Source organism: Cavia porcellus, unplaced genomic scaffold, assembly GCF_034190915.1.
Source record: "Cavia porcellus strain 051 isolate PalLab524CR breed Dunkin Hartley unplaced genomic scaffold, mCavPor4.1 scaffold_16, whole genome shotgun sequence".
NCBI lineage: Eukaryota > Metazoa > Chordata > Mammalia > Rodentia > Caviidae > Cavia > Cavia porcellus.
The window spans coordinates 59,967,490-59,994,958 of NW_026947499.1; the positions used below are offsets into that span (position 1 = coordinate 59,967,490).

At 33.9% G+C, this 27,469-nt stretch overlaps 1 protein-coding gene across 11 annotated transcripts in view; it reads left to right on the forward strand.

Moving 5' to 3' along the window:
- Senp6 (SUMO specific peptidase 6) overlaps window positions 1-27,469 on the forward strand; it is a 125,270-nt gene that overhangs the window by 29,708 nt on the left and 68,093 nt on the right. For 4 of the 11 annotated variants that reach the window (XM_063226906.1, XM_063226908.1, XM_063226910.1 and 1 more), the window contains exons 4-7: window positions 7,390-7,535; window positions 8,248-8,352; window positions 12,517-12,537; window positions 21,523-21,593. The exons of 1 other annotated variant lie outside the window; for it this stretch is intronic. In XM_063226906.1, the coding sequence (XP_063082976.1) occupies window positions 7,390-7,535; window positions 8,248-8,352; window positions 12,517-12,537; window positions 21,523-21,593 (343 nt within the window). Of the gene's footprint in view, window positions 1-7,389; window positions 7,536-8,245; window positions 8,353-12,516; window positions 12,538-21,522; window positions 21,594-27,469 lie in introns of those variants that run through there. 6 more of the 11 variants (XM_063226907.1, XM_063226911.1, XM_063226913.1 and 3 more) reach the window with 4 other exon arrangements.

A 27,469-nucleotide genomic window follows, 5' to 3' on the forward strand; every position in this document is an offset into this window, starting at 1 on the left:
AACAAAACAAAATTTTTAAAAAATCTTAATAGTATACTTTGTAGATACTTCTGTAGAGAGATCATTATCATTCCTTTTAGTGTTGTAGTATCCCACTCAATGGGTATACTAGATACTCAGTTAGCCCCCTGTTCGTAAACAGATAGATATATGAGTTCTATATTACACGTAATGCCTTAATAAAAAACCTTGTAATATGCATACATCTGACATATCTGTATAGTATATTTGTAAGCTAGATTCCTAAAATTGCATTTGCAATTTCAGGAGGCAAATTCACATGTAATTTTGTCAGCTGTTGACAAATTTACTAACTCATAGGCGCTAATGTCTGACATTCCTGCTAGCAATATATGAGTTCCTATTTCCTTTTAGCCTTGTATCGTATGTGGTCAGACCTCAGGCAGTTTGACATAATCTACTCTTTACATATTTCCTATACTTAACAATTTAATAGTATTTAATTACTTTGTTGTGTTTTTGACTTTTGGAGGGGGAGGGTCCTGGGAATCTTTTTTTTTTTTTTAAAGGACTTTTAAATTTACTTTTTTTTCAGGGATAGAGATGTAGCTTAAGGATAGAGTGATTACCTAGCATGTGTAGGGCCCCAGGTGTGAGTTCTCGCACCATGAAAAATAATGTTTCTCAGAAAATTTCCCTTTATATCTGTATTTTCTTCCTCTGCAGCATCTGTTTTGTCATAATTAAGAATTTTTATTTTTTTAGCTAGAAATTGCAGAAGTTACTACATTAAACAGTTTTTCTGCCAATACTGTGGAATTTTTCCTTTCTCCTTCCGTATCTGCCTTCCACACAGACTGGGGCTGAACCCAGGGCTTTGTATATGCTAATAAAGTGCTCTGCCACAGATCTACATCCCCAGCTCTTTTTAATTTTTAGATAGTCTTACTAAGTGGCCCAAGCCAGCTGTGAACTTGTAATTCTCCCACCTCAGCCTATTGAGTAACTGAGGTTACAGCCCCATCCCCCTTGAATTGACAAAGCCAGTTCATATATTTAAGCTGTTTTCTATATGTAAAAGTCTGTTTTTTATGTCAGTATAGATGTAAATTTGCATTTTCATAGTAATCATTTCATTGTAAAATTCTGATACAGAAAAATATGACTTTGGTTTTAAGCTTAGTTTGTTATGTGGTCATGATAAGGCACAACAGATTTTAAATTCTCTCAGTAAATTTGCAAATTTTAATCACTTTGGCTTTTCTGTTTGTAAGTATAACAGAATTAGTCACATTTTACTGTGGCCCAAAATACCTGTTTGTGTTTTTGTTTCTTTATTCAAGATAGGGTCTTGCTATGTAATTTAAGCTGGCCTAGAAATTATTATGTAGCCCAGGATAGCCTCAGACTCATGGTAATCCTCTGCCTCAACCTTTTAAGTGCTGGGATTACAGGCATGTACTACCACATCCAGCTAAAATACTTAGTTTTTAGCCCATGCTTTACTTTGACAGAAATATACATAAAATTTGGAAAGGTATAAGCTGTTTTGTACAACAAAAGAGGTTTTAGATGTATTTCAGATGATCATGAAGGTTTTTGGACTTTAGGTAGAGCTTTGTTTTATAAAGTGGAAGAGGGGTTATTATGAAAGGAAGTGGGAAAGGAAATACTGTTTCATACCTTTTCTTCAGTTGAGTTTTATAGTAAATCAGTATTTAAGATATAAGAAAGAAGATTGAGTTGACTGGTTGTTTATTTACATCCCTGTTTATGCTTTAGAAAGTCTTTGTGTTTCCAAGAAGCTCACATATCCTTTGATTTTTGAATGACTTGGGAGTAATGTGGGTCTGTGTGGGTCATTGGTGTAAGCTAATACCTGGTAGCATGTTTTCTGTATTTGAAAATAAGAATAGATTTAGGAACAAGGCCTTATTTTGGCTCACAGTTTTACAATATCATTTTTTGTTGTTCCGTAGAATATCTTTTGCCTTTAGACTTCTGTTGTTTCATCATGTCACTTTATATAAAAAATAAAAAACATGTCTTTTGTTGTGAAAGGGGATTGGCTGTTATTTCTGAAAGTTGCCCTTCCTCATTTATTGGGGTAAGGGACACCAAGTGGACATAATAGGACCATGATTTGTTTCATAATAGTTAGCCTGCATTTTGTGTTTTAAAAAAAAAAACAGGAATAAAGGAACACACACTGAAAATCGTTATTCATATTCCAGATAATTTTCACAGCCTTTTAGTTCACTTTTATCTTCAACTGTATTTAATATGCTGTTTATTGTTTTCTTTATTTTTTTAAATGACAATGACATTTATCACTTGTAAACCTTTTCTATTGGTTGCCTTTCAAAACTGTGGGGTTTTTTTCATGTAGCATTTAGTGCTTTCTTTTTTGCAATTTCTACTTTATTTTTAGAATTTAAATGTTTTAACATACATTTTAATGCTTCTAATAATTTGCTGTGTTTTAGATTTCCTTATCTGAAATTTATATTTGCGAAACTTCCTGAATAATTCATTCTTAAATATATTATGTGATATATAATTTTGAGTGGAACATAGTATATTGATAATTTGTGCACATTTAGCAGTCCCAGCGAAATATTCATGCAGCAAATGTATATTGAGCAGAGTGTTCTCAGTGCTAGCAATAGACAAGTTTCTTTTCCTGTGGAATTTAACTTCTAGTAATTGGCTATTCTCATTAGTTAGTGATTTAGGTTACATTTAGGATCTGGCAAACTATAAAGCTCATGACCCACTTACAGCCTGCAAATAGTAATGTATAAGCTAGAATGAGTTTTGTATTTTTAAATGTTTGGGGAAATAATCACAAGACTACTGTATCACAAGTAAAAATTACATAAAATTCAAATTTATATCCATAAATAAAAATCTGCTAGAAAACAGCCATATTCCTTCATGTTTTGTCTGTGGATGCTTTTTGTCCTGCAACCACAGATGAGACTATCTGGATAGAGTTAAATGGAACAGAGAGTACAACCAAAAAAATCCTAAAATTATATCTGGCATATTGCAGAAAAAGTTTGTCAGTCTCAGTGCAGCTATTTGTACTGTATAAATGTGTTCTACACATTGTGATAGAAAAACATAAAGCCTTTCTAGGTGGCTGGCGTATTAGTTAATCAGACAGTACCACATTCTAAGCCTAATAACTGTTTTACTTTATAGGATCATTGTGAGATATGTGAGACTATGTAACTCACAAAATGCATGGCACCAGCGGTCTTTCATAACAGTTACATTTTTTTAGCAGCTACATTTTGTTAGCATTACTAAATGTAGTTAGTGAATCTTTGCTGGTTAGTTTTCCTTTGCAAATGATATATTTATAGTTGCAAAATTAATAGCAATGAAGCCTATGTTTATAGTTGGCTTTCCAGTAGTATGATTGTTTTATGTTTAGCCATCTCTTCTAGGTAGTTCTCCTGATCCTGTGCTTGTTTATCTGGAAAACTGTTTTAGGCTGGCAGGCAAGGGCAGATAGATTCCAGACAGAATATATCATCATGATTTTATTAACTGTAATACTGTAAACTGTGAGATAATGAGCCTTAAGTAGCTCAATGTTTACTTATTTATACTTTATTTTTTCCTAATAATTTCATATAGGTTACCAAATTAAGAGCACAGAATTATGGAAAATAAAAACTGTTTGCAAAGTAAATGTACCAGATTGTGTAACATAGTTTTAAGCTGTGTGTGATTTTTGTTGAATTGTTTTGTTTTGTTATTTTTGTTTTTTGTTTAGTTTTTGTGGCATTGGGTGGGGATGAACTCAGGGCCTTGTGCATGCTTAACAAGCACTCTATCACTGAGCTTCATCCCCAACCCTTTTTTGTTGAGACAAAACTCAGGCTGACCTTGAAGTCACTTTGTGGTTGGTTTTGAATTCAAAATGATCCTCCTGGGTTTATAGGTGTGTGCCACTACTCTGCATTTAGGTTGTATTTCAACTCAACAGTGATCTCTGAATTCCCTGGCAGCTGGAGTTATGCCTTATAGTTATAAATTTGTGTGATAAGAAAATCTTTACAAATTCATATTCCGCAATTGTATGGAATGATCGTAGGCCCAGCTACATTCTAAATATAATAGATGGTAAGAAACATAACAAAGCTGGAGTTTCTAATTGTTCATTGCTGATTAAAGGTATAAAGTATATAAGCAAATCATAAAAAAGCAGAATTGAGAACTAAACAAATTTTACTTAAATGTGGCAGATTCTGTTGTTTTGGTTATAATGTCTGGAGAGGGATATATGCCGTGCCATGCCACTGCTCATGCCACATGCAGCTCCACGATATCCTAAACCCAGCATCCGTAAAAAAGGCTAAAGAAACAGACTAAACTACAAGCAGATGATTTATTTGAAGGTGGGGGGAGAAAGGGGAAGAGAGGCTACTTGGGACAAGTAGGGAGGGAGCACTGGAAAGGAATTTTGCCTGTGTTTCTTGTCTAGCTTCTTTAATTGGATTTCTCCCCTCCTTTTAGGCTCCTGGAACCTGACTGACTTCATGGCTGTTTTTAGGCCTCCTTTAGGAGTTTCTTCAGGTCCTAAAACTCCTGTTGCTTGTTGGAGATTTAGAATTATGGGTGGTGGTGGGATTAGTGACAGTTCAGGTTTCAGGATTAGGTCAAGGGGTTTATGTTAATGCCACTATTTAGGACCTTCCTAAACATGGTTTCTTGGTTTTTGTCTTCTTGATTGTTGAGTCTGACTACTATTGTCTTTCTGATTGTGTGAGCCTAATCTGCACAGGCAGAGGCTGCCTCTAGCTACCCTAGTAAAGCTCTCCATTAACTTCTAAACTGAGCTCAAGGAGGCTTTCATCCTACCTGTTCCCTACTTGAAGGGGGTTGTCCCTAATTAATGGTGGGCTTTAGATTGACTGTAGTTACGTCCACATGCTTTCTCAGGAAGAAATTTTGAAGGCAGATAAGATGCATTCCCATAATTTCAGCATTTTGGGAAGCTGAAGCAGAATTGCAAGTTCAAGCCCAACCGGTATGGTTTAGAGACGCTGCCTCAAAATAAAAAGTAAGTAAAAAGGGCTGAGGTCAATACTGAGGTCTCCTTGCCCTGCCAGGAAGAATCAGTTGGAGGTGATGCCTTAGTGAGAAACGTGGCAGAATGCCTATATATCAAGGTAATCTTGACTTCAACAGTTCTTAAGAGAAAGGATTAATTTCCACATTAATGTAAAGAACCTTTTAGCATAGTTTCATTTTTCTTTTATATTGTGTCTTATAAATTTAACATTTATATTTCTACAAACAACCGTATAAAATTTTCTCCTGCGAGGTTAGTTATGGGAAAGCAATCTTTGTTCTAGTTTAGTTCAGGCAAATTTTCTTGCCGCCTTTTAAAAATTTTTTTTTAAACAGGGTCTCACTATGCCTTGTAGGTTAGCCTCCAACCTTGTAGGTTAACCAGCAATCATTACAGGCATGTTATGTTATTTTTCTTTTTAAGCTTAATAATTTTTAAAACAGGGATAAAGTTGTTACAAAGTTTACATCACATGGGAGAGAGATTCTATTGAGGAAAAAGAACAAGTATGGAAAATTTGAGCATTTTCTGCATATCACTCAATAAGACCAAGTAATTGACCTGATTTTTTTAGGTCCACTTGCTGGAGAGCTACTATTATGTATAAAATACAGAGATTAGGCTAGCATGATAGCACATGCATGTAATCCCAGCACTTAGCAGGCAAGACTATATGAGCTCAGTGTCAGCCCCAAACCTGCTGAGGCTGAGCAGCTTGTTATAATTCACCCAGCTAATTTTGGTGTAATCTAAAATTTGAGCACTGTTACATTAATCCGCCTGAAAATTCGAATTATTAGAAAGTAGGTTAATATACATCTGTGAGGGTTGTACTAGTTGTAATTTATATTTGTAGGCTACAGTCCACATTCATATTTTGAGGTGTTTATGAGGCCCTCTGTACCTGGTGGATTTAAAACTTGAATATTTGTCTCAAGCTATGTGAATATGTTCAAAGTTCATTTTCACTTTGTGCAACTCCAGCCTTTGTCTCCCTAGTTATGTCAATATGTTGGAAATTTATTTTATTTTAGTCTCAGGGACATCCTCTGGGATCAATAGGTGCTTTATAGGAAAATAGTCTCAAATCTTGGTTTAGCTCTCCAAGTGTCTTGTGCCAGAGAGTCTGTTTACCCAGGAAAGAGTGGTGGTGAATCTATGACAGAATGCTATAGTAGTCTGTCTATATCATTGAAAAGTTCCCTATCACGAGTAGGAAGTAATGGAGTGTCTTGAGGAAGAGAAAAGAAACACTGTGTCAAAAGTAGATACTTTGGATTGGAAAATGTAAATCCATAACAAAGTAAGAACAATTTTGGCTCACTGAATGCTTTCCTCAGAGTATTTTTTGTGGAATATACTTTTTGAGATACTGTGAGATTTCTGTAGAAATAATTAGGGGAAAACATCCAGTTACTATCATAAGAATATAGCTTCTTGTGAATGAATAAAAAAAGAAAACTAAAATTTTGCCTTAAAAATGAAATTAATGCTGGCATGGAAGCCATTCCTATCATCATAGCACTCAGAGAGGCAAGAAGATCAGAAGTACAAGACCAGCAAGACTATCTTTAAAAAACAAAACAAAACCAAAAAAAAAAAAACCCACTAGTGTTTAGGCACAGTGACACTTGCCTGACAACAAGCTATTTGGAAGGCTGGGGCACAAGCATCACTTGAGCTCAGGAGTTTGTTGCCAGCCTGGGCAGCACAATGAGACCTCCAACATATTGAACCAACAAAAAGAAATTAGAGTGATTTTTTTTTTTTTAAGTGTCATTTTTGAAAAATTATCACCAACAACTGAGGACTTTTGCCAGTCTGAAAACAGCTTTTTAGTCTCTTGAGCAATGAATGTAACCGAGGTAGGTTTCTTTGGATTGTTATTAATATGTTTACATTTGTACCTGTGAAGATACTACAGCCGTATCACAGTTTGTTTCTCTAAAAATTTAAAAAGCAAAATTCCTTACAGAAAGTTATTTGCTTAAATAACTAGCAGTCCTCTTTTGCAGTACTGTTGTATAGGTAGCACCATGGCCTTCTAAACAGAAAGAAAGCTTGTTTTTTACTCTGGAAAAACTTTAATACCATGATTTGCTACCCTTATTTTTTCAGATATCTTCAGGAAGATTTACCTGATTAGAAAATAATAGTTCCCGTGTTCTTACAAATTTATATTGTCTTTAGAAAAAAATGATTGCAACTGAATTACTTTCAGGTCCATTGTTGCCTTCCCTCTCCACCTCAGAAGCTGTACGTTCTACTCATTCTAGTGAGTTTTCAAGTAGTTGTTGATATATTGTTGACTCTTTAATACTTACGGATCTTTTTTACAGTTAAATCGTCCATCTGAAATTGTTGCTACTAGTTCTGGTGATTTCATCTTGAAGACGTATGTGGGACGAAACAAGAGTGAAAGTTTTAAAACTTTGAAAGGCAACCCGATTGGACTTAACATGTTGAGCAACAATAAGAAATTGAGGTATAGGTGCATCGTCACACTTTGCTACAGAAAAGATGAGGGTTTCACATGAAATAACTATCTTTGTGGCCAGTATTTCCATTCTATACTTTTTCTTTCAAATTTGTCAGTAGGCCAAGAGTTAAGATGGTCTCAGTATAAGGATTCTTTGCTTTGCATCAGTAGGATTGATTGCATTGGTTTCTAGGTTTTGAATAATGGTCATCTCATTTAGAGAATACTATAGACATAGTATTCTCTAAATAGGGCCTTTTTTCTTCTTTTCCTTAAAGATTTCTTGTTCCTCTTATCTTCCAGGTGTAACCCAGGTTTCTTGGTGGTTATTATAGCGAACCACTACTACTTAATATTTGGCTACCACTAGCAACCCATATATAGGGTTAAAAGCTATTATTTTTCCTATTCTGTCAATTTATAGATAGCTAAGACTCATGACGGCTTTCAAGTTAGTAGCAGAACCAGAGTTAGAATTTAGAAATCCTGATTTTAATTCTAGTATTTTATTGTTTTTTTCCTTGAACTGGATTGGAAACATTTGAAAGAATTAGAGAAATAGAAGATTCCTAATAAACAGTGTTACATGGCTAAATTTTTTTAAGTAGTAAAGATTTTTATGTATGTGCTCAGCTTTTAAAGAATTTTGGGGGGTGGGATTCAACATATATGTAGATTTTCCCCATTCAGCTTATTCTATGTTTTTTGAATTTTACAGTGAAAATACACAAAATGCATCATTTTGTTCTGGAACTATAGTTCATGGTAGACGTTTTCATCACGCTCATGTACAAATACCAGTAGTAAAAACAGCAGCCCAAAGGTAAGGATTAGAATTCTCTTTGTTTAGTATATACATACCACCTTCCTTAAAAGGAGAGTTTTACTTAAAAACAAACCCCCCAAAAAGTTTTTGTCTCCTTTCTAAAACTATTTTCACTCTGAGATATTATCTCTGAAATAATTCATCATCTGAAAGTTTTTATTTTATGTCCTGTCTTTGCAATAGCCACATTCTGTAAATAAATAATTTAAAATAAGCCATTCTTTTGCAATCCAAATGTAAGAAGATATTTAAGTTATTTATTATTAATTATTTATAATTTGAACCATAAGTGTTTGCTTGAGATATTCTGAGGTCTGAAAGGTAAAGCTATAGTTACTATTTTACTTGCTTTCTAAAGTTTATAAAATTTCATACAGTATTGAAATAGTTTTAAATATTTTAGAAAATTTTGATTTCAGTAGTTTTATATGTTTAAGGTTCTTGTTGATCTTGAAAGTATTGCTTCGACATTCAAATAATGAAAGTAATAATTGGAGAAAGCTCAGATATTTTAAATACTTTGGAAATTTTTCAGAAACCATTTTTGGAATGTTAATATTCCCTTTTAATTGATTCAAATTGCTAGGCCCTAGCAGTTAAAGAGTCTTTTGCATCATAATTTTCAAAAAGTAGTAAAATTTAAAAAGGTGTTGTACATTTTAGATGCTGGCCTTCATCTTTTAAAAATGTCAACCTAGGGTGCTGTTCATTAAGGAAATGTTTAGTTTTAAGGTTTGGGTTCCCCTTCCCAGAACTGGAAATTGAACCCAAGGAGCACTGAACCTTTTTTCTTATTTAATTATTTATTAGGGTGTTTGTTTGAACTCACTATGTATCCGAGTGATCCTCCTGCCTTAGGCTCCCCCTGGACTAGCCTCTTAAATGCTGGGATTACCAGTGTGCACCGGCACACCCAGCTATTTATTTTTGTTTTGAGACAGGATTTCCATAAGTTCCCCAGGCTGGCCTTGAACTTGGGCTCCTATATCAGGATAAAATGTGTCTTGAACCTTAGTAATTTTTGCCATATTTGATATATACATAGATTTGCTATAACATAAAAATCTTAAGTCTCTTTTATACTTAAGATTTTTTAACCTTTCTTTTGCTTGTTTTTTCCTATCAGTGTTTTTACAGAAGATATTTGAAAAATTCAGTTAAAAAGACAAAAAACAAATGATTAAACATACCAAACATGGGCTTGCCCTATTGTGCAAAGTATACAAATTAAGCTCTGTGGCCTACATGTGTGTGGCACAGAAGAAGACAGGAAAATAATCAGGGGAAGGGAAAAAGAGACACATAATTGTATATTAATCATAATAGAAACAAATAGATACTGTTGTCTTGGTATTCTGATTGATTATATGACCTAAATTGAAATATTGAAGCTTATAATCAAGTTGTGATACATTTTGTGACCAAAACTATTAAGTTGACAGTGCTTTTGAAGTTACCTGTTTAGAATTATTTACATAGTAACCCATTCTTTGTCCCTTGTTTTCTCATTGGGATATTTACAAAATGATTTCAGACTGGAAATTGAGTTATGTTTTATTTTATTATGAGTCTCAGCACCTATTATATCTTAATATGTGCCATTGCCTGTCTTGGTAAATGATTCGGCTCAGTGTATAAGAGCTAGTACTAAGCAGTAAAATGTTGCTTCTTAAAAAACTGATAACCTGAATTAATTTGTACTCAAACATTAAGTAATCATGAGTGAAAATATTTGAGAAGAATGATGAGAAGGAATAAATAAAACAATAGAGTCAAGTAAGCAGGACTTGACTTGTCTTTTATTTACTCTGTATAAGAATAAACATTTCTTATTCTACCTGCAGTAGGACCCTCAGTAAAAAGATTTTGAATTCAAAGACAAGACTAACAAATACCCGGTAACTGCAGTAGTAGAGATATACAACATATGTGTACTAATACTATTGATCAAGGAAGAAGTTACAGCAAAGGAAGTGCTGCTAAAGAGGACTCTCATGCCACAGCAGCCACGTCTTCAAATGCATGGCGTGAAACTTCACTTAGGATATTTGGCACTGAGCAGAATTGTTAGGACTCAAGTGAAAGTGACCAGGAACACACTGGCTTTCATAGCTGCTGATGTCTCTTATATCTAAATTTGATATTGAAAGAAATGCCACCAGTTTGATAATTCAGACACACAACATTCTTGGGGTAACATTATAGTGCTGTTAGTTCTGAATATATATCTATAGCTTGCTTTTTTAAATGAGTCATCTATAGTTCTTTAGAAAGATAACAGAAGCACATTCTAAACATATCTTTATATAAAAAGGAATGAGTTAAGCTTGATGTGGTGATGCACACCTGTGATCCAAAGACTTAGAGGCTGAGGCAAGAAGATTGCTGTGTGTTAAGGCCAGCCTGGGCTACAGGATGAATTTAGGGCTATCTTGGACATACATAGAGGGACCCTGTCTAAAAAAATAAAAAACCAGCAATAAAAGACAATGAGTGAAGATTGTTAAATATTGAGCTAGTCTTTGCGAGATAATTAAAATTCCAGCCTGTTTATTTAGTACTATTTCAGATACTAATTATTCATGTTTAAAAGACAGATTGTCCATACACTAGCAGTGGTAAAGGAAAATAGTATTACTATGGAAGTGAAATATAGAAATTTTTAAAAATATGTAATTCTATACCATCCATACTCCTTGATGCAGATTTAAAGAAACAGAACATCTTGGGGGATGGTATTATATTTTCAACTGGCAGAGGAAGGGGATATTGAATAAATGTCTGCAAAAATGTGTATAATCTGAGTGAGAAAATGTGCTGCTAGAATAAGCCAGATTTAACAATTAACAAAAAGCACCATTTTAAAAGAATTTTTGGCTGTAAATCAAGCCATAGGTACCAGAATTGATATTTTTTAGCCTCCCTTAAAAAAAAAAAGTTATGACTGCCAAAACAGCACTAATAGAAGGTAAATTTTCCTTTCCATTTTGTGTGAAATAGTCCAAGAATTAGATCGACATTTGTACAGACTTATGTGATTAATAATGACCTCCCTGTTCTTTATATGAATGTGTATGTGGGCTCCTGTAGGGCAGGATTTCACAAACTCATTGAAGCTTCTTATGGAATACTGTAACTTATGTATTATATGCTAAATTTATTTTTCTGAAGAATAAGATGAGAGGGAAAAAGAATTTTTCCTTCTTCCTAATTTCCTTGGTTTACTGGAAAAATCCAATCTGTTTCTTTTACCTCTGGTTCTATATTCTACCTGTTTTCTTTATACCAGGTGAGTTTAAAAAATAACAAAATAGAAAGACTAACGTCTTTTCACTTTTTGGGCTAACCACTGTAAAGTTAAATGGCTAGATTATGTATTAAGTCTAATTTAAGAATTAAATTTCAATTCTCTGTAAGTTTACAGTAATTCTTTTCCTCATTGTTGAAAAAGTTTTTAACGTATGTATTTTTCTTGAATGTTTATATGAAATATTACTATATTTTTTCTTAGTTTGTTAGGATTAATTTGTTACTTGTGTGTTCTACATGACAGGAATACAAAAGTCAGGGAATTTTGTGAGCTGTGCTTTGCTTATTATTGTTAGTTCTGAATATTTAATTCATTGAATAATTTCAAGATGAGAATCTTGGGTTTTATTCTAATTTGGAGACTTCATGGTTCCACTCGTGAATATTAAAGTTGAATATTTAAGATTTTTGTGTAAAAATTTCAGCCTTAAAAAAATTTTTTTAATCAACAACAAATAATCATACCATAATCATAGAGTAGGTTTAGAATCACTTAAGTTTTATAACATTCAGAAAATGCCATTGTTCCTTGAATACTATTAACAAAACAATGCTAAAATGACATACATTATAACCTTCAATGCTTAATAGATACAGACCTTGGCAGAATTTTTCATATATTTGTATATCCATCTTTTTCCTATCATATAAAATTGTTTACATTATTTTGTGTATTAACAAGTGGTACAATTTAGACAAGACTGAAAACATAGAATATAATATATACAGAATGTCTTTAAAACAAATCGATCACATTATAATTTTGCCTTATTAGCTACAGTTACTACAACTACTGATATATCTACAATGAGGTCTTGCCTCTTACTTTTTTTTTCTTTTTCATGTTTTAAGCAATCCGGACCGAAAAGAAAGGTAAGATTAATACTGATGAAATGAGAGCATTTTACAGCAGTAAAAGACTAGATTATTTAAATGCTTTAACAAATATCTGTTGCATTAGAGTTTATTATTAGAGATGGTGATAACAATAGTGATGATGATGGCATTGCTGGGGAGGGAAGATAAGACCCTGTGCATGGTAGACAAGCACTGTATCCCTGGGTTGGGTCTCCAGTCCTTAAATCTTATTATTTTAATGTAAAGAAACCTATAAATAATATAACATAATATAACATGGTATTTGGCTTACTCGAGTGATGTTTCAGTATAATTTTCAACATATATTTTCATGGCTAATTATTTTACTTTAAAAGTAAAATATTAAAAAGTAGAATATTTCCTTGCTTGGTCATAAAGTTGCTTTTTTTTTTTTTTTTTTTTTGGTACCGGGAATTGAACTGACGACCTAGCACTTGCCAGGCAGACACTTATGCTGCTGAGCCAAATCCCTGACCCATAAAGTTGAGACATCAAAATCTTGTATTTCAGTGATAATACTCCTGCTTGTAGTAATTTTCTGTAGTACAGAGGATAAGGAGAATAGAATTAGAACAGAGTTAAAGCTTAAACAGCAAAGTTTTCTATTCTGACCATAAATTTATTTCTGGTTTGAGGTAGTGTTTTGTTTTTATTTTGTGGACGTGTGTGTGTGTGTGTGTGTGTGTGTGTTTAGTACAAGGAATTGAACTCAAGACTTCTCATGTGCCAGGCAGGCACTGTGCCACTGAGCTATATCCCTGGCCTTGAGCTTTGTCTTTTGATTTGGTTTGGCTTGGTTTGGCTTGGCTTTGTATCTGACCAAAAAATTTGAAACAGAATTTTATTATCAGCTTTCTCTTCTCTCTGTATTTGTTCCCTTTGTAAAACCACTGGCAACCACATAATCTTTTTAGGAGAGAATTTAGTGATATAAATAACACATAAAAGGATTTTAAGAGTACATATTTCTTTAAATAGTGATAATTGTTCTAAAGCAAATGTCCCTAAGAGTAACTGTCCCTAGGACTAAGTACAGGAAATCTGTTGTACATGTATTTGTTCCGTGTTTTCATGAGGTTTGCCTCTTATGTAAACCCGGCCTTCCCACCTCCCAAATAGGTTAGGAGTCCTGGGATTAAAGCAGTACTCTTGGGTAACTGGTATCAAAAGAAAGATATTCTGTAATTTTGTTTAGTTCTGTAACTTCTTTCTTCTTCTACTACAACTTTTCTTCTTCTTCTCTTCTTCTGCCTCTTCCTCTTCCTTTTCCTTTTCCTTTCTTTCTTCTTTCTTCTTCTTTTCTTCTTTGTACTAGGGATCAAACTCATGACCTCACACTTGGCAGGCAGATGCTTAAGCTGCTGAGCGAAATCCTCAGCCCTAGTTCTGTAATTTCAACCTTATAATTTTGTTTAAAGATGTAAAGAAGTAAAGAGAAATTTGCATATGTTATTAGACTTACTTCATGATCACTGAATTTAAGAAATAGAGATTGTAAGGTGATCATTTCAGCAAAAAGATTTAAACATATTTTGTAATTCTGAAATTTTTAACAAGTCTCTGTGGGTTTGGTATTTGTATTTGTTGTATTGTATTTGTTTTTTGTCTTTTGTCTTTCTGAGACAAGTTTTCACTGTGCAGTTCAGGCTGGCCTCAGTGACCTGAGTGCTGGGATTACAGGCATGAACCACCATTCCGAGCTTGTGTGCTTTAATTGAATGCATTATACAAATGCTGTATCTTTTAACTTTTGACTGATCAGTGACTACTTTTTTAATAAGGGTACTGAAATATGTTAAATTTAACTGCTAGGAACATACCTTATAAAACTTCATACAGTTATTCATATCACAGAGATTCATGTTTTATTGAAATTAGCATACTCAGCCTGTATACTATGCTGCAGTAATTAAAATGCAAGCACTATTTATTAGAATAATAAAAAGGTCTTAGATTCCTTCTTTTTTGCAGTAGTTGTGTTGTGTGGTTTGATTTGGTTTGGTTTTGGTTTTTAGGCAGTCTTACTACATAGTGGGGGCTGGCCTTGAACTCCACTTAATGTAGCCAAAGCTGGTCTCTAACTCATGGTGATACTCCTGCCTCAGCCCTCCCAAGTGCTGGCATTACAGGTGTGAACAAACTTGCCTGGATTCTGGTGTTTATACTTTTTTCCCACTACTTTGATGTTTTATGCGTATTAACTGATATCTCAAGCAGCTATTTAAATAGTGTCCATATGTGCCAGGTACTCTTAGGAGCAGAGAGAAATGTTTGCCCTCTAGTAGTTTATATACTCACTGGAACAGTGCTAGAATAGAAGTCAGAAGATTGACATAGTAGCAAAACTAGCAAGTAAGCTCATTGCTTGCCTTAAAATGGAATAATAGTATTTGCCCAGTATTAAAGAAGTTTTGTGAGGGACAAATAATTATTTAAAATTGACTTACTGTAAACATGAGAAATTTACAGACATTAATAGTAACCGGTATTTGAAATTCTTTTAGTCTTTGTGATAAGATTACCTGTAACAACTTTAAGGCTTTTTAAAACTGGGTTGAGTGGACTGTGTGATGCACACCCATAAACCCAGTGCTCTGGGAGAGTAAGGCAGGAGGATTGCCATGATTTTGAGGCCAGCCTGGGCTACATAAGTGAGTTCAAGGCCAGCCTGCAGTACATAGTGAGACTTTTTCTCAAGAACACCAAAAAAACAAACAAATAAAGCTATATTGAAGCAGTTCCTGTTTTATCAGTGATTTTACGAATATATCTGAGTATGTTACTGAGGCTGAATGTAGCCCATACCCTTTGGGTCCTTACCTAAAGTTACGTTGTGTTTATCAGAGAGTTCAAATAAGAACACTTATGTTACCAGTTTTTACTTAGAAAATTTTGTTCCCCTAAGCCTTTACCTCTCTGTGAATAACACTGTAAACCTCTGAAATAAATACTCACAGAACAGTGGTTTATCTGATAAAAACTAGATAGTCTAAAAGATTAACCTTTCTAGGGTGTTTTTCATGTATAGTATATACTGAGTACCTTGAGGCAGGTTATAAGCTTAAACTACAGCTAGAATAAATAAATTATAGTATTAAGCTCCAGAGCTTGCAAACTTTTTTTTTTTTTTTTAAAGTTACCGGTTCTTTGTTGTGGGTGACTTTGATCATTTGAAGGACTCAGATTCTTTCTGAAGGATGACCAGATGAATTGTAAATGGACTATGTCAGCATGAACAATCTAGAATGTGTGCTTTAGTATTTTGAGCTGTTTCATTTTTGTATCCTTGCTCTTGATTCAGTCTGTTGACACATTATGTTAATATTTCTATTGTGAAAATTATGCATATTGTAGAAAATTTTGAAACATGAAGGAAAAAGGATATCATAATGTTGCAAATATAAGAAATATTTGCTTATAGGGTATGTTTGAAAGGACAAATACATTCTAAAATTGTACAGTGTTTTGGGCTGTGGATATAGTTCAGCAGAACAGTGCCTGCCTGGTGAGGCCCTGAGTTCAATTCCTGGTTACCTAAATAAATAAATGAAAATTGTACAATTTTTGAAAAAATTCTTAGAATGCTTCACTGTTAGGATACAACTGTGTGTTCTGCATTTCCATCTAACAGTATGTTTGGAGCATTTCCCTGTATCAAGGTGGCTTCTATAAATAACTTTAATAACTACATAGTAGCTTACCTTTCATATATAATATATACATCATTTATCTGCCCATTCACTATTAGAAAAAATGTTTGTGAGTGATTTTTTATATGAATCTTCAATTACATCTCAGAATACATTTCTGGAAAAGAATTCTTTGGTTATAAAAATAAATTTCAAATGTTTTCAGTAAGAACTACTAAATTTTAAATTGCTGCTTCAAGGTATCTGAAAATAAAATTATATTTATATGATTTCTTGTTTCTTGAAATTACAAGTCATTATTAAAATTTTAAAAATCAGTTGAATAAGATGGTACGCTAGTTATGGTGAACCTACAACATTTATGCCACAGTGGGCTGTTTGTATCATTGAAAACTATAAAAGTTTCACAATCAAAGTATATGTTGAAAAGGCAAATAACCTCATAGCACCTAAAATTGAATACCCAGTTTTGAGATTATTATATAATACCCTATAAATATATTTAAAGAACCTAATCTGAAACATATGTTTCTGCTTGGTAAGAATTTGTTATTTGAGCCATTTAAAAAAATAGGTGAGCTTAATGTGGTTCTATTCAAAATCTCTGTAAGTTGGTTATTTTAAGAAATTTGACAAATTCTTAATTTAGAAGAGTATTTGAGAAGAACAAATTAAGGACTTCTTTTTAAACAAAGATAAAGAATGACAGCTTGTTGCATAACAAAGCCTACTGTAGAGAAAATACTGCTTGACATGGAAAGACTAGGTAGTAAAATAGTGAACAGAGTGAGTATGTTCAGCTTTCAGCCAGCCTCTCAAATCCATAAATAGAGAAGAATGATACTGGTTTTTTCGTTGGTTGGTTGGTTGGTTGTTTTTTTGGTACCAGGGATTCAACTCATGACCTCATGTTTGCCAGGCATCCAGATGCTGTGCTGCTAAGTTGTCTCCCTAGTCCACCAATCCATAAATAGAAACAAGTTCACTGGACCTTTTTTGTGTTTTTATTTCTGTTTGAGACAAAATCTATTTAGTCCAAGCTGGCCTCAAACTCGAAATTCATTTGCCTTACCCCCTACCAAGAGTGGGATTTGCAAGCATGCAACACTATGCCCAACTCTTTCAAATGCTTACATCATGACATCTGTACTTCCACTGACAAATGCACATTTTAATTACTTTATTATAGCTCGACATAGTGGCCAGAGGTTGTTTTGACAACCTTGTGCAGCTGTTTGTAAAATTAAATACACTTGATTATATGCTATGACATACTTTTTTTTCCTGTAATTTTCAAGTGCTATGCTCTAGGCATAAGGATCTGATGATATATAAAACAGAAGATCTCTAAAAGAGCTGTAGTTGACTTTCTGATAGGTCAAAGACTAATAATGTATGGATAAAAGTTGTTAATATAAGTAAAAACTAAAATGTAGAGAAGTATAATTGGAATGTAGTATGATAGCAGGACACTGTGGTATTCTTTAGATTACATCTTCCAAACAGAAATTAACTACTATGTAGCTAATGTTTAACCAGGGACTAAATAAGGAGTCAGCTGTTTTATGATCTCAAAGTGACATTCTCAGATTAGTTATAAATACAGGAGTAGGTTCAAAGAACAGAAAAAAAAAAAAGACTACTGTAACTAGAGGGTAGAGCTAAAGGTAAAGAAGTTACATGATGAGCTGGAACCTAGATCAAAAAAGACTTTGCAAGCTGAATTTGGATTTTATATTTATGGAATAAAAGCTTTTGTAGGGAATTGTTACTGCCTAATAGATATTTTAGATTCTAAAATACAGTCTTTATATAAATGATTTACAACTGGCACCATTACAAAGCTTGAGTGACATTCAGTTAAAACTTAAAATGCTCTACTGTCTAAACAAAATGTGCTTTAAAGAAAATCAGTCCTGCTGTCTAAGAAAGTATCCAAAATTGTCTCAGCAAAATTTAGGAGTTGGGTAGGTAGAACAGCAGAAGAAAAAGCAATCATTTTTGGAAAGGGTAAGATGGAAAAACAAAAGACCTTTCTTTTGAAGGTCCCATTCAATTAGAGATGTGAATTAGCAATACAAGTGTTTGAGGATATAGTTGTAGGCTTACCATTGAACTACATCCCAGTTCCTGCAATCATGCTAATGTGTTAATGCAATAGAAGCATGCAAGTACAGGAGGGGTTGAGAGAAAATAACTAGTACTTTGTTAAATGCATTGGGGAGAAGGGACGGATAAGTGAAAATAGGAGAAAAGAAGAAACAGTGAGATAGTAATATACAAATCTAAAAACCTCTTTTTCCTGGTTACTTTTCTCACATTGCTGGGACAAAGTACTCCATACCCAAAACGAAGGAAAGAAGAAAGAGTGAAATAATAATGTACAAATCTAAAAATCTAATTGTTTTGGTTACTTTTCTCTCATTGCTGTTACAAAATACCTGATACTCAAAACGAAGGAAGGAAAGATTTATTTAGCTCACTGTGGAGGTTTCAGTCTATAAGCTAGTTCCAAGGCAGGGTGGTATGTCACCAGGGCAACTCTTCAAGGCAGCAGCCAGAGCAAAAAAGTAGGGAAAACTACCTAGGGCGAGTATAGCACTCACAAAATCTCTGTGCCTTGCACAGAATGAGGATATTTACAAAGTAAGGATACTGGCTTCCTGCTGAGTTTCTTAGTTCAACTTCTTAAGTTGACACAGTGTGTCAACCATAACACTAATAAAATCAGATGAAAGGAAAACAAGAATTCTGTTAGCTGTTACAGTAATTGTAATCCAATTGAATATATTTTTTCAGTTGAATATATCTATATCTATATATCTATATATCTATATATATATATATATATATTTTTTTTTTTTTTTTGTCTTTTCAAGACAGGGTTTTGCCACACGGTTCAGGCTGGAATTTGCAAGTAAAGGCATGATTAGTTCCAAAAGAGAAAAATAAACAGCTAAAATAATTCTTTTTTCTCTTTTGGTGATACTGGTATAAATGAGAAACAGTTTATAAGAATATAACAAATACATGAACATACCTGAAATATTTAAAATGCAAAGGGACTGGGGATGTAGCTCAATGGTAAAAGTCTTGCCTTGAATGCATAAGACCCTGGGCTCAATCCGCAGGCCCTCCCAAAAAATATGATATGGAGATTTTAATCCTTTCTTTGAAAATTAAACTGCTTTATCAGTTTAAAAAGCTCAAATGAGTAGTTATATTTGTAGAAAGTTACGTCGTCATCTTCTTTTTTTTAAAAGATAGTTCAGGCTGTTCTTGAACTTCAAGGCTTCTGTGTAGGCCAAGGTGGACTCCAACTCAGTGAACTCCCTTGTACTACACCACCTAGCAGAAATTTGCATCTGTTGACATTAGTTGTAAGTGATGGAGAGACTAATAGAAAAAGAACTACCATTAAAGGAAGGCCAAAAACAAAACATCGCCCAGATCCTGGTTTTTAAATACCACTTGCAGTAAAAGGAATGTGAAGAAATGGCTCATTTTAGGGACCTCTTAGAAGAAAGAAACAGCAGTCTCACACATACATGAAAAAACAGCAGTCACACATGTATGTACACGTAGACACACTGCTTTAGCAGCATATATACTAAATAGGAATGATAAGAGATGATTAGCATGGGTGACTTGAGTTTTTGTGAATTTTGCCATGGTGAAAAACAGGATGTATCATACCATAGGGACAAGAGTCAGCTGAAAGGGCCAAAGTTATAGCAATTGGATTATTTTACCCTATTGATAAAATAAGTATCCATGAGTTCCAGTGATATAAATAAACAATTCATGTATATATTGATCTATTTTAGCAGTCTTTGTATGTGGTACTAAGGTTTGAACCCACTGCCTCATTGAGCTATATCCCTGCCTCCTTTTATTTTGAGATGGTCTCATTAACGTTACTAAGATACCTGGTGCAGCCATCCTCCTTCCATCTGCCATGCAGAGTGGAAATTATCTAGTTGTTCCTGATGTTGCCCTAGTTATCAATACTGACGCCATTTGACAGTATGCAGATTCTGGTATCCATTTAATTGTATGACCATGGTCACACGTTAGTTAACGTAATTGTACCTCACTTTCCTCATCAGCTAATAGTATACACTTTAAAAGGTTATTGTGTGCAGTAAAAGAAGTTAATAGATACAAAGCACTTAGAATACTAGTTGGAACATGAGACTGTATTTGCCAACTGTTTTCCAAATAGTAGTATTTTGGGAAATACTGCTGTCAACACTGTTAATATTTTCACCTTTTATGGTTTTCGTAGTTTCATTTTGTGTTTTAACTTTTATAATGTAAGAATATGACATCCTTTCAAGAATAGAAAAATTGGTCAGTACTGCAAATAGATTTATAAACAAATAGAATATTCTCTTTGATTTTCTGATAAAACAGCAATGCTTTTGGAAGCTTTAATTAAGGCAGAAAAAGTAATCATAGCTCCCTAGTCTGTTACACTTAGGCAGTTTTCCTTGTATAATGCTTTTATTCCACAACTAGATACAAGACTTTTGCTTTTTCTCAAAATTAGTGAGTTTTGAACTTGCATGGATATAGTATTTAGCACATTTAGTTACTAAAAATTGTATTTAAAATTGATTATATATGAAATTTGGCAGAGTAATTTAATATTTTAAGACAAGGGTGAACGTGGTGGCATATACCTATTGTCCTAGTTACTTGGAAGGCTGAGGCAGGATTGTTTGAGCCCAAGACTTTGAGGCCAACCTGGGTAACATGGCAAGACCTGTCTCAAATAAAAAAATTTTCAAATAAAAGCCATGACTATTATGGTTTTATAATAATCTGAATTTATTTTTATTAAACTACCTGCCTCTGATGGGCTCTGATAGATTGATAATCTGAGTAAAAGAATCATTTTTTTTTTAATTAGGGATTGCATATTACCTTAAACTTTAGTATATTTATGTAATACACTTTTTGATTTTTTGTTATTGTGTTTGCTTTGTGGGACTGAGAATTAAACCCAAGACCTCTCTTGTTAGCAAATATGCTACTACTACCAAGCTACAGTCCCATCCGTTTTTAAATTTTGAGACAAGGTCATCTGCGTTGCCCAGGCTGGCTGTGAACTTGTCTATAACAACTCACCTCAGCTCTGAAGTAGCTGGGATTATAGGCATGTGCCACCATATCCAGTTACGGTTTTACTATTTCATAGTATCACTTTATATGATGAAGAAGCTAGGATTTCTTTTAATAAATGCATTATAAATATCCCCTTAACTTTTTCACTTTGAAAACCGCATTTCTTGTTTGAGTAAACTATATAAATTTCCTTTTCTAGGAAAGAATATCCACCTCATGTCCAAAAAGTTGAAATTAATCTTGTAAGGTTAAGTCGACCCCAAGGTGTTGGTAAGTGTGTAGTTTTGTTACACTTGTGAAGGATTTTGAGTTGTGCATGAAAGGTACAATAGAAATAAGACTCTTTGAGTTTAGAATGTTCCTACATAAACCAAACCAAACCAAACAAAACATTCTTTTGGTGGTAAGTGATTGAGAATTTTGGATGTGATACTATTGAGGTGATTATAGTCCAGTGAATACAACTGAAATAACGGTCTAATGAGTACAATTTTTGTTTTTAAAAAATTGAATATAGAAGACCTAGAACTGTATTACAGTGTTGTCTTTTCAGTTAATGATTTGATTCTAAATTTAGGATATATTAGGGAACTAAATTAAACTAAAGACATACCCAGTGAAACAGTGTTAATAATAGACATTAGAATAGAAATATACTTGCAAAATAGAAATAACTGAATTGAAATGTATTTCTTTCTTTTTTTTTTTTCTTCCATTTTTATCAGTTCCAGGGATCGAATTCACGACCGCCTGCTTGCAAGGCAGGTACTTATGCTGTTGAGCTAAATCCCCAGCCCCCAAAATGTATTTCTAAAAATTATATATATATGGAATACTAAGTTTCATTTTGAAATAGTTTTCACTAAACTCATTAATGCTAAAATAAGAGCAGGTGACATTTAAGAAAAATATTTCACCATGAGAGTGATTTTCATTATCTAAAATGCTGATTCGTAGTGTATATCCTCATTTTCCCAAGAATTTGCTTGTTTAAAAAATTCTAATGGCTCTTAGTTCCAAAAACAAATGATTTTAAATAGCTAGGTTTTCTTGATAACTAAGCATTTGTTTTGTGAAACAGTCTTATTTTCTACTTTTGGGTAAAAATCCTTTGTACCTATATGGAACATATTTCTGTATTACAGATAATTGCCCAAACTTTATCCTTTCTTATTGCAGTCACTTGGAATGTGGATTATAATCTGCAGTACATAATCATGCTTGTGTTTATTAAAGTTTAGTGATAGTGACTGCTTTCAGCATTCTGTTACACTTTGTCAATCAAGCTCTTCCTCTATACCAGTGTTTTACATACTGTTATCCTGGCTTCCTATCCAAAATCCTTACAATGTAAGTTGATCTTTTCCCTGTGCTTTGTACGGAGGATGAAACCAAGGCTCTAGAGTGATTAAATACACTTGCTTAACCATACAGAGCTAGCAAATGGTAGAACTGATATCAGAATATAGGTCTGTTTGATGCCAAATCCTATGCTGTAAACCCTGTATTTTATTATTTTCCTATTCGGTCACATAAAAAGTCATTTTTAATCCTCAGAATTGCACGAGTATTATCACATCCGTTTAACAAATGCATTTTAGAGAGTTTTAAGTGATTGAGTTTTAGATACGACAGTTCAGGCAGTTTCAGTATAAATAACAAATTAAAGACCATTCATGAGGTAATAGTTTTAATCTTTATTGTTTTCAACTTCATTTTAAAATATAGTGATACTTCAGTTGCAGAACTCTGTTCCAAATTCATGTTTGAACACTGAAAAGTTCAAGAACTGAACGTAATTTTTTTTCCCCTTTTTGAGACAGGGTCTTGCTATGCAGTTTAGGCTGGCCTTGAGCTCACTTTGTAGCCCTGGCTAGTCTTGAACTTACAGTGATCCTCCTGCTTCAGCCTCCCAAGTGCTGAGATTATAGGCATGAGCCACCATGCCTGGCTCCTGAATATAATTTTTCCCATGAGAAATAACCAAATAGTTGGTTCTGAGACTCAAAATTACACTTATAATTCATTTTTCCAGGATTTCAACAAATTTCAATGACTTGTAATCATTGTGGTTCTCACAATTTTCCTCTTAGCTTTACTACTGGTATCACTAACTTTCTTTGGAACCATGGTTATATTTTATGCAAATAAAGTACAAAAAATAAAATACAAGCACTACTTGATGTCTGGGTGAGAGTGGTGCTTAGACTGCAATGTCACCCTTTTGTGTCCACAGCAAAATGCAGCAACTATGACTCATTCTCAGCCTGTACAGATTTTTTCAAGTCTGGTTTTTTGTTAACCTCTCAAGCAAAGGTACGAACACCAAGCAAATTTTCTTTTGGACTTTGCCATTCAAGTAATGGAAGTTTAAGTTTGGAGGCATTTGATAACAGAAATATTGCTGTAATTAAAGGCTTACAGAAAAGTTCTAAAACTAGTACTAGAGATTTTTTTCACCCAGCTTTCCCTAATGTGAATATCTTTCTAATAGATAGTACATTTATCAAAACTTAAGAAACCGACATTGATACAAGCTTCTTAACTAAGCAGTTGTCCGTATTCACATTTCATCAGTTCTTAACTAATGCCCTTTTTCTGTTCCAGGATCCAGTTAGGGTCCACATTGCATTTAGTTGTCAGGTCTTAGTTTTCCTCACAGTTTTGAAGACTCGGTTGGCTACTTTGTGTAACGCCTCCTCTGTTTGTGTTTTTTTATTTGTTTGTTTGTTTTAACTTTTTACCGGTACCAGGGATCGAACTCATGACCGCCTGCTTGCAAGGCAGGTGCTTATGCCGCTGAGCTAAATCCCCAGCCCCCATCCGTTTGTGTTTGATGATGTCTCATTATGAGACTGATTATATACATTTTGACAAGACTTACGGAAGGAATGTTGTACCTCAGTGCATATTATCAAGGATCACATGATCTTCATATACCTTACTCCTGGTGATACATACCTTGATCACTTGGCTAAGGTAGTTTCTACTGGGTTTCTTTAATATAAAATACTATTTTCCATTGATACTTAGTAAAGATATTAAATGATATCTCCAAGACTATTAATTACTCTGCTTTTCCTTAAAGTTTCACCGACAGATTTTATTAACATCCATTGGTAGAATTTTTTTTTCTTTTTGTAGCACTGGGGGTTGAACCCAGGTCCTCACAAACAGTAGGCAAGCCATATCCCTTCCTCAACCCCATTTTTGAAATTTGAAACGGGGTCCTGCTACATTACCCAGGCTGACCTAGTACTCAGTCTCCACGTAGCTGAAATTAGAAATGTGCACCACCACTTCCAGCTTATTGGTGAGTCTTGCTGGCAACAGTTATTATTTGATGCTTGGCTAATGGTCATTTTCTGTTTTAATCTCTTACATTTATTAATTCTTTTGTAGAGCAGAATTATACCTCTACGTGGTTCTTAATATCTTTGGGCTGATGATTAATAAATGAGATTCACATGGGCAATATTTACAGTCTTCAGGAGAGACTTGTTGGAATATTTAACTTGTAAACTTTTTTTTTTTTTTTTTTAAGGAACAGAATTTTTTTTTTGTTGGTACCAGGGATTGAACTTACAACCTCACGCTTGCTAGGCAAGCACTTAGGCCACTGAGCTAAATCCCTGGCCCTGAGAATTATATTGAGATGCTGCATCTTTGAAATACAGTCTGCCAAAAAAAGTATACATCAGGAAAATCTTATACAAATATTTTAATACTAAATGTATTGAACCATCATGAGATTAATACAAGTTACCTTCAGTCTCTACAAGAGGTGTTCAAAATGATGTTCATTAGCTTCCAGACATTTATTAGTATGACAAATTGCTGGAGAATGTGTACATTCTTTTGATGGACCTCTGTACATTGAAAATTAACAGAGCTTTCTTTTGTATGCTTTTTTTTTATGTTGGTAGGTGAATATATATTTGGGCATAGGATGAATAGGAGGGCCATAATAATATTGAATATATTGTTTCATGAAGATTGTAGTTTGTTTTAGGATTTCCATTGGCTATCCTAGGATCACTAGTTAATTGGCATAGTTCCTGGAGTAGATTTCTCTTCAAAAGAAATCCGGGCCAGGGATTTAGCTCAGCAGCATAAGCTTCTGCCTGGCGAGTGTGCTATTGTGAGTTCGATCCCCAGTACTGAAAAAAAAAAAAAAAAAAAAAAAGAAAGAAATCTCTTTGTCTTTTTGTTGTTCTTAACACCCTAGGTTATTACTTTTTTATTCTACTTGCCTTCCTTATTTTGAATCTAAGAGGCACTTAACATGAATTTTGATAATTTGTAGACATAGATCAGCACTTACTAGCAATGATAAGCAGTTTGTAGTTTTAACAAAATTAAAGCTTGCTAGGTATATTAGCAGCACACATCTGTTGCACTCTGGGAGACTGAGGCAGAAGGATGCAAATTCAAGTCAGCCTGGGCAATGTAGTGACTTAGTGGGACTCATCTAAAAATAAAACAGTCTCACTAAGTTACTAAATTGCCCATATTAGGCTCAAACTTAGCATCCTCCCAATCTCATTCTCTGAGTGTTGAAATTATAGGTATGTGCCTCTATGTTTAGCTTGAATGCATTTTAATGTGATTATATTGTGGGATTGTGACACAATCTTTTATATATGTATAGAATCCTCTCAACAAGGCAGAGTTGGTATTATCATTTTAATGTAGTATAATCTTGTGGATCATATATATATAGTCAGCTATGCATTTATAATATGTATTAGATATTATAAGTAATGATTCATAGTATACAGGAGGTTCATAGGTTATTTGTATCCCATTTCATGTAGGTTATTTGTGCATTTGCAGGTTTTGTTATCTTTGAGGAGGTCCTAAAACAGGTTCTCAACAGATAGTAAGGAAAGACTACCCACTTATTTTTTAATACAGTGTGTACTGTGTTCTCTACATTGTATTATGAATTTGTTTGTTCTAACAGATACATATTTGAGCACAATGATGTACACAGATTTTATGTAGCTTATAAAGTTTAGTGAAACATGTTTATGAGGGAAAGGCTTTCCCTTGTATACTAATGATTTTAGCAAGGCCAGAAAATTGGAGGAGTGAGTGTGTTTTGGGTTTTTGTTGGTGTGTTGAGATATGGGGCCTTTCTCAGGCTGGTCTCATTCTTGGAGTTAGTCAAATGGCCCTTGCACCTGAGACTTTTAATTAGACGGAATACTGTGCTCTGCTTGGGTGGTTGTGGTAAATCTCATAAGTAGTTGGCATGTTTTAGGTATTGTGTATTTGTTTATTTCCAAAATACTGCCTTTCACTTTATTTCCACTGGTGCCACATTGGAGAACTTTAATAATCACATGTATAGAAATTGCTTTTTTTTTTTTTTTTTTTTGTCTTTTTCCCTTTTTATCGATACCAGGGATCGAACTCATGACTGCCTGCTTGCAAGGCAGGCGTTTATGCCGCTGAGCTAAATCCCCAGGCCCAGAAATTGCTTTTTTATAACCAATTAAAGTAAACTGTCCCAGCTGGGCATGGTGGTACATGCCTGTAATCCCAGCACTTGGGAAGCTAAGGCAGGAGGATCACTGTGAGTTTGAGACCAAACTGGGCTACAAAGTTGGCTCAAACCCAACCTCAACTGCATAGTTAGACCCTGTCTCAAAAAGACAAAGCAAGCAGGAAATAATTAACACCTAAATGTTCTACATGGGCACAGCTTCTTTGTAACCTCAGATGTAAGATTTTAAAAGGAAAAAAAGAAGCATCTTTCAGTTCTACTCGATGACTGGAGGCTAGGTTTATAAAATTATAAATCTGTGCATGAATTGTCATCTGTCTAACAAAAGGTAAGCCACCTTCAGAGATAACATGAGAACATTATGTCTTCCCCACACTCATGTAGTTTAATTTTCTTATGTGTCGTACAGGTTTGTCCCCCTCATGTGATTCACTAATGCAGTAAACATTTGTTTAATTCTTACCTCATGTAGTTTCTAGATGCTGGGAAAACGTGACTAAAATATGATTTCTGCTCTTGCAAAACTATTACTAAGTGAAACAGATTAGTACAAGTAAATAAAATGAGTGTTTGCTTATATAAGCATTGATAAAGTGTTAGGAAACTTCCAGGATTGTTTATTGTACCACTTATA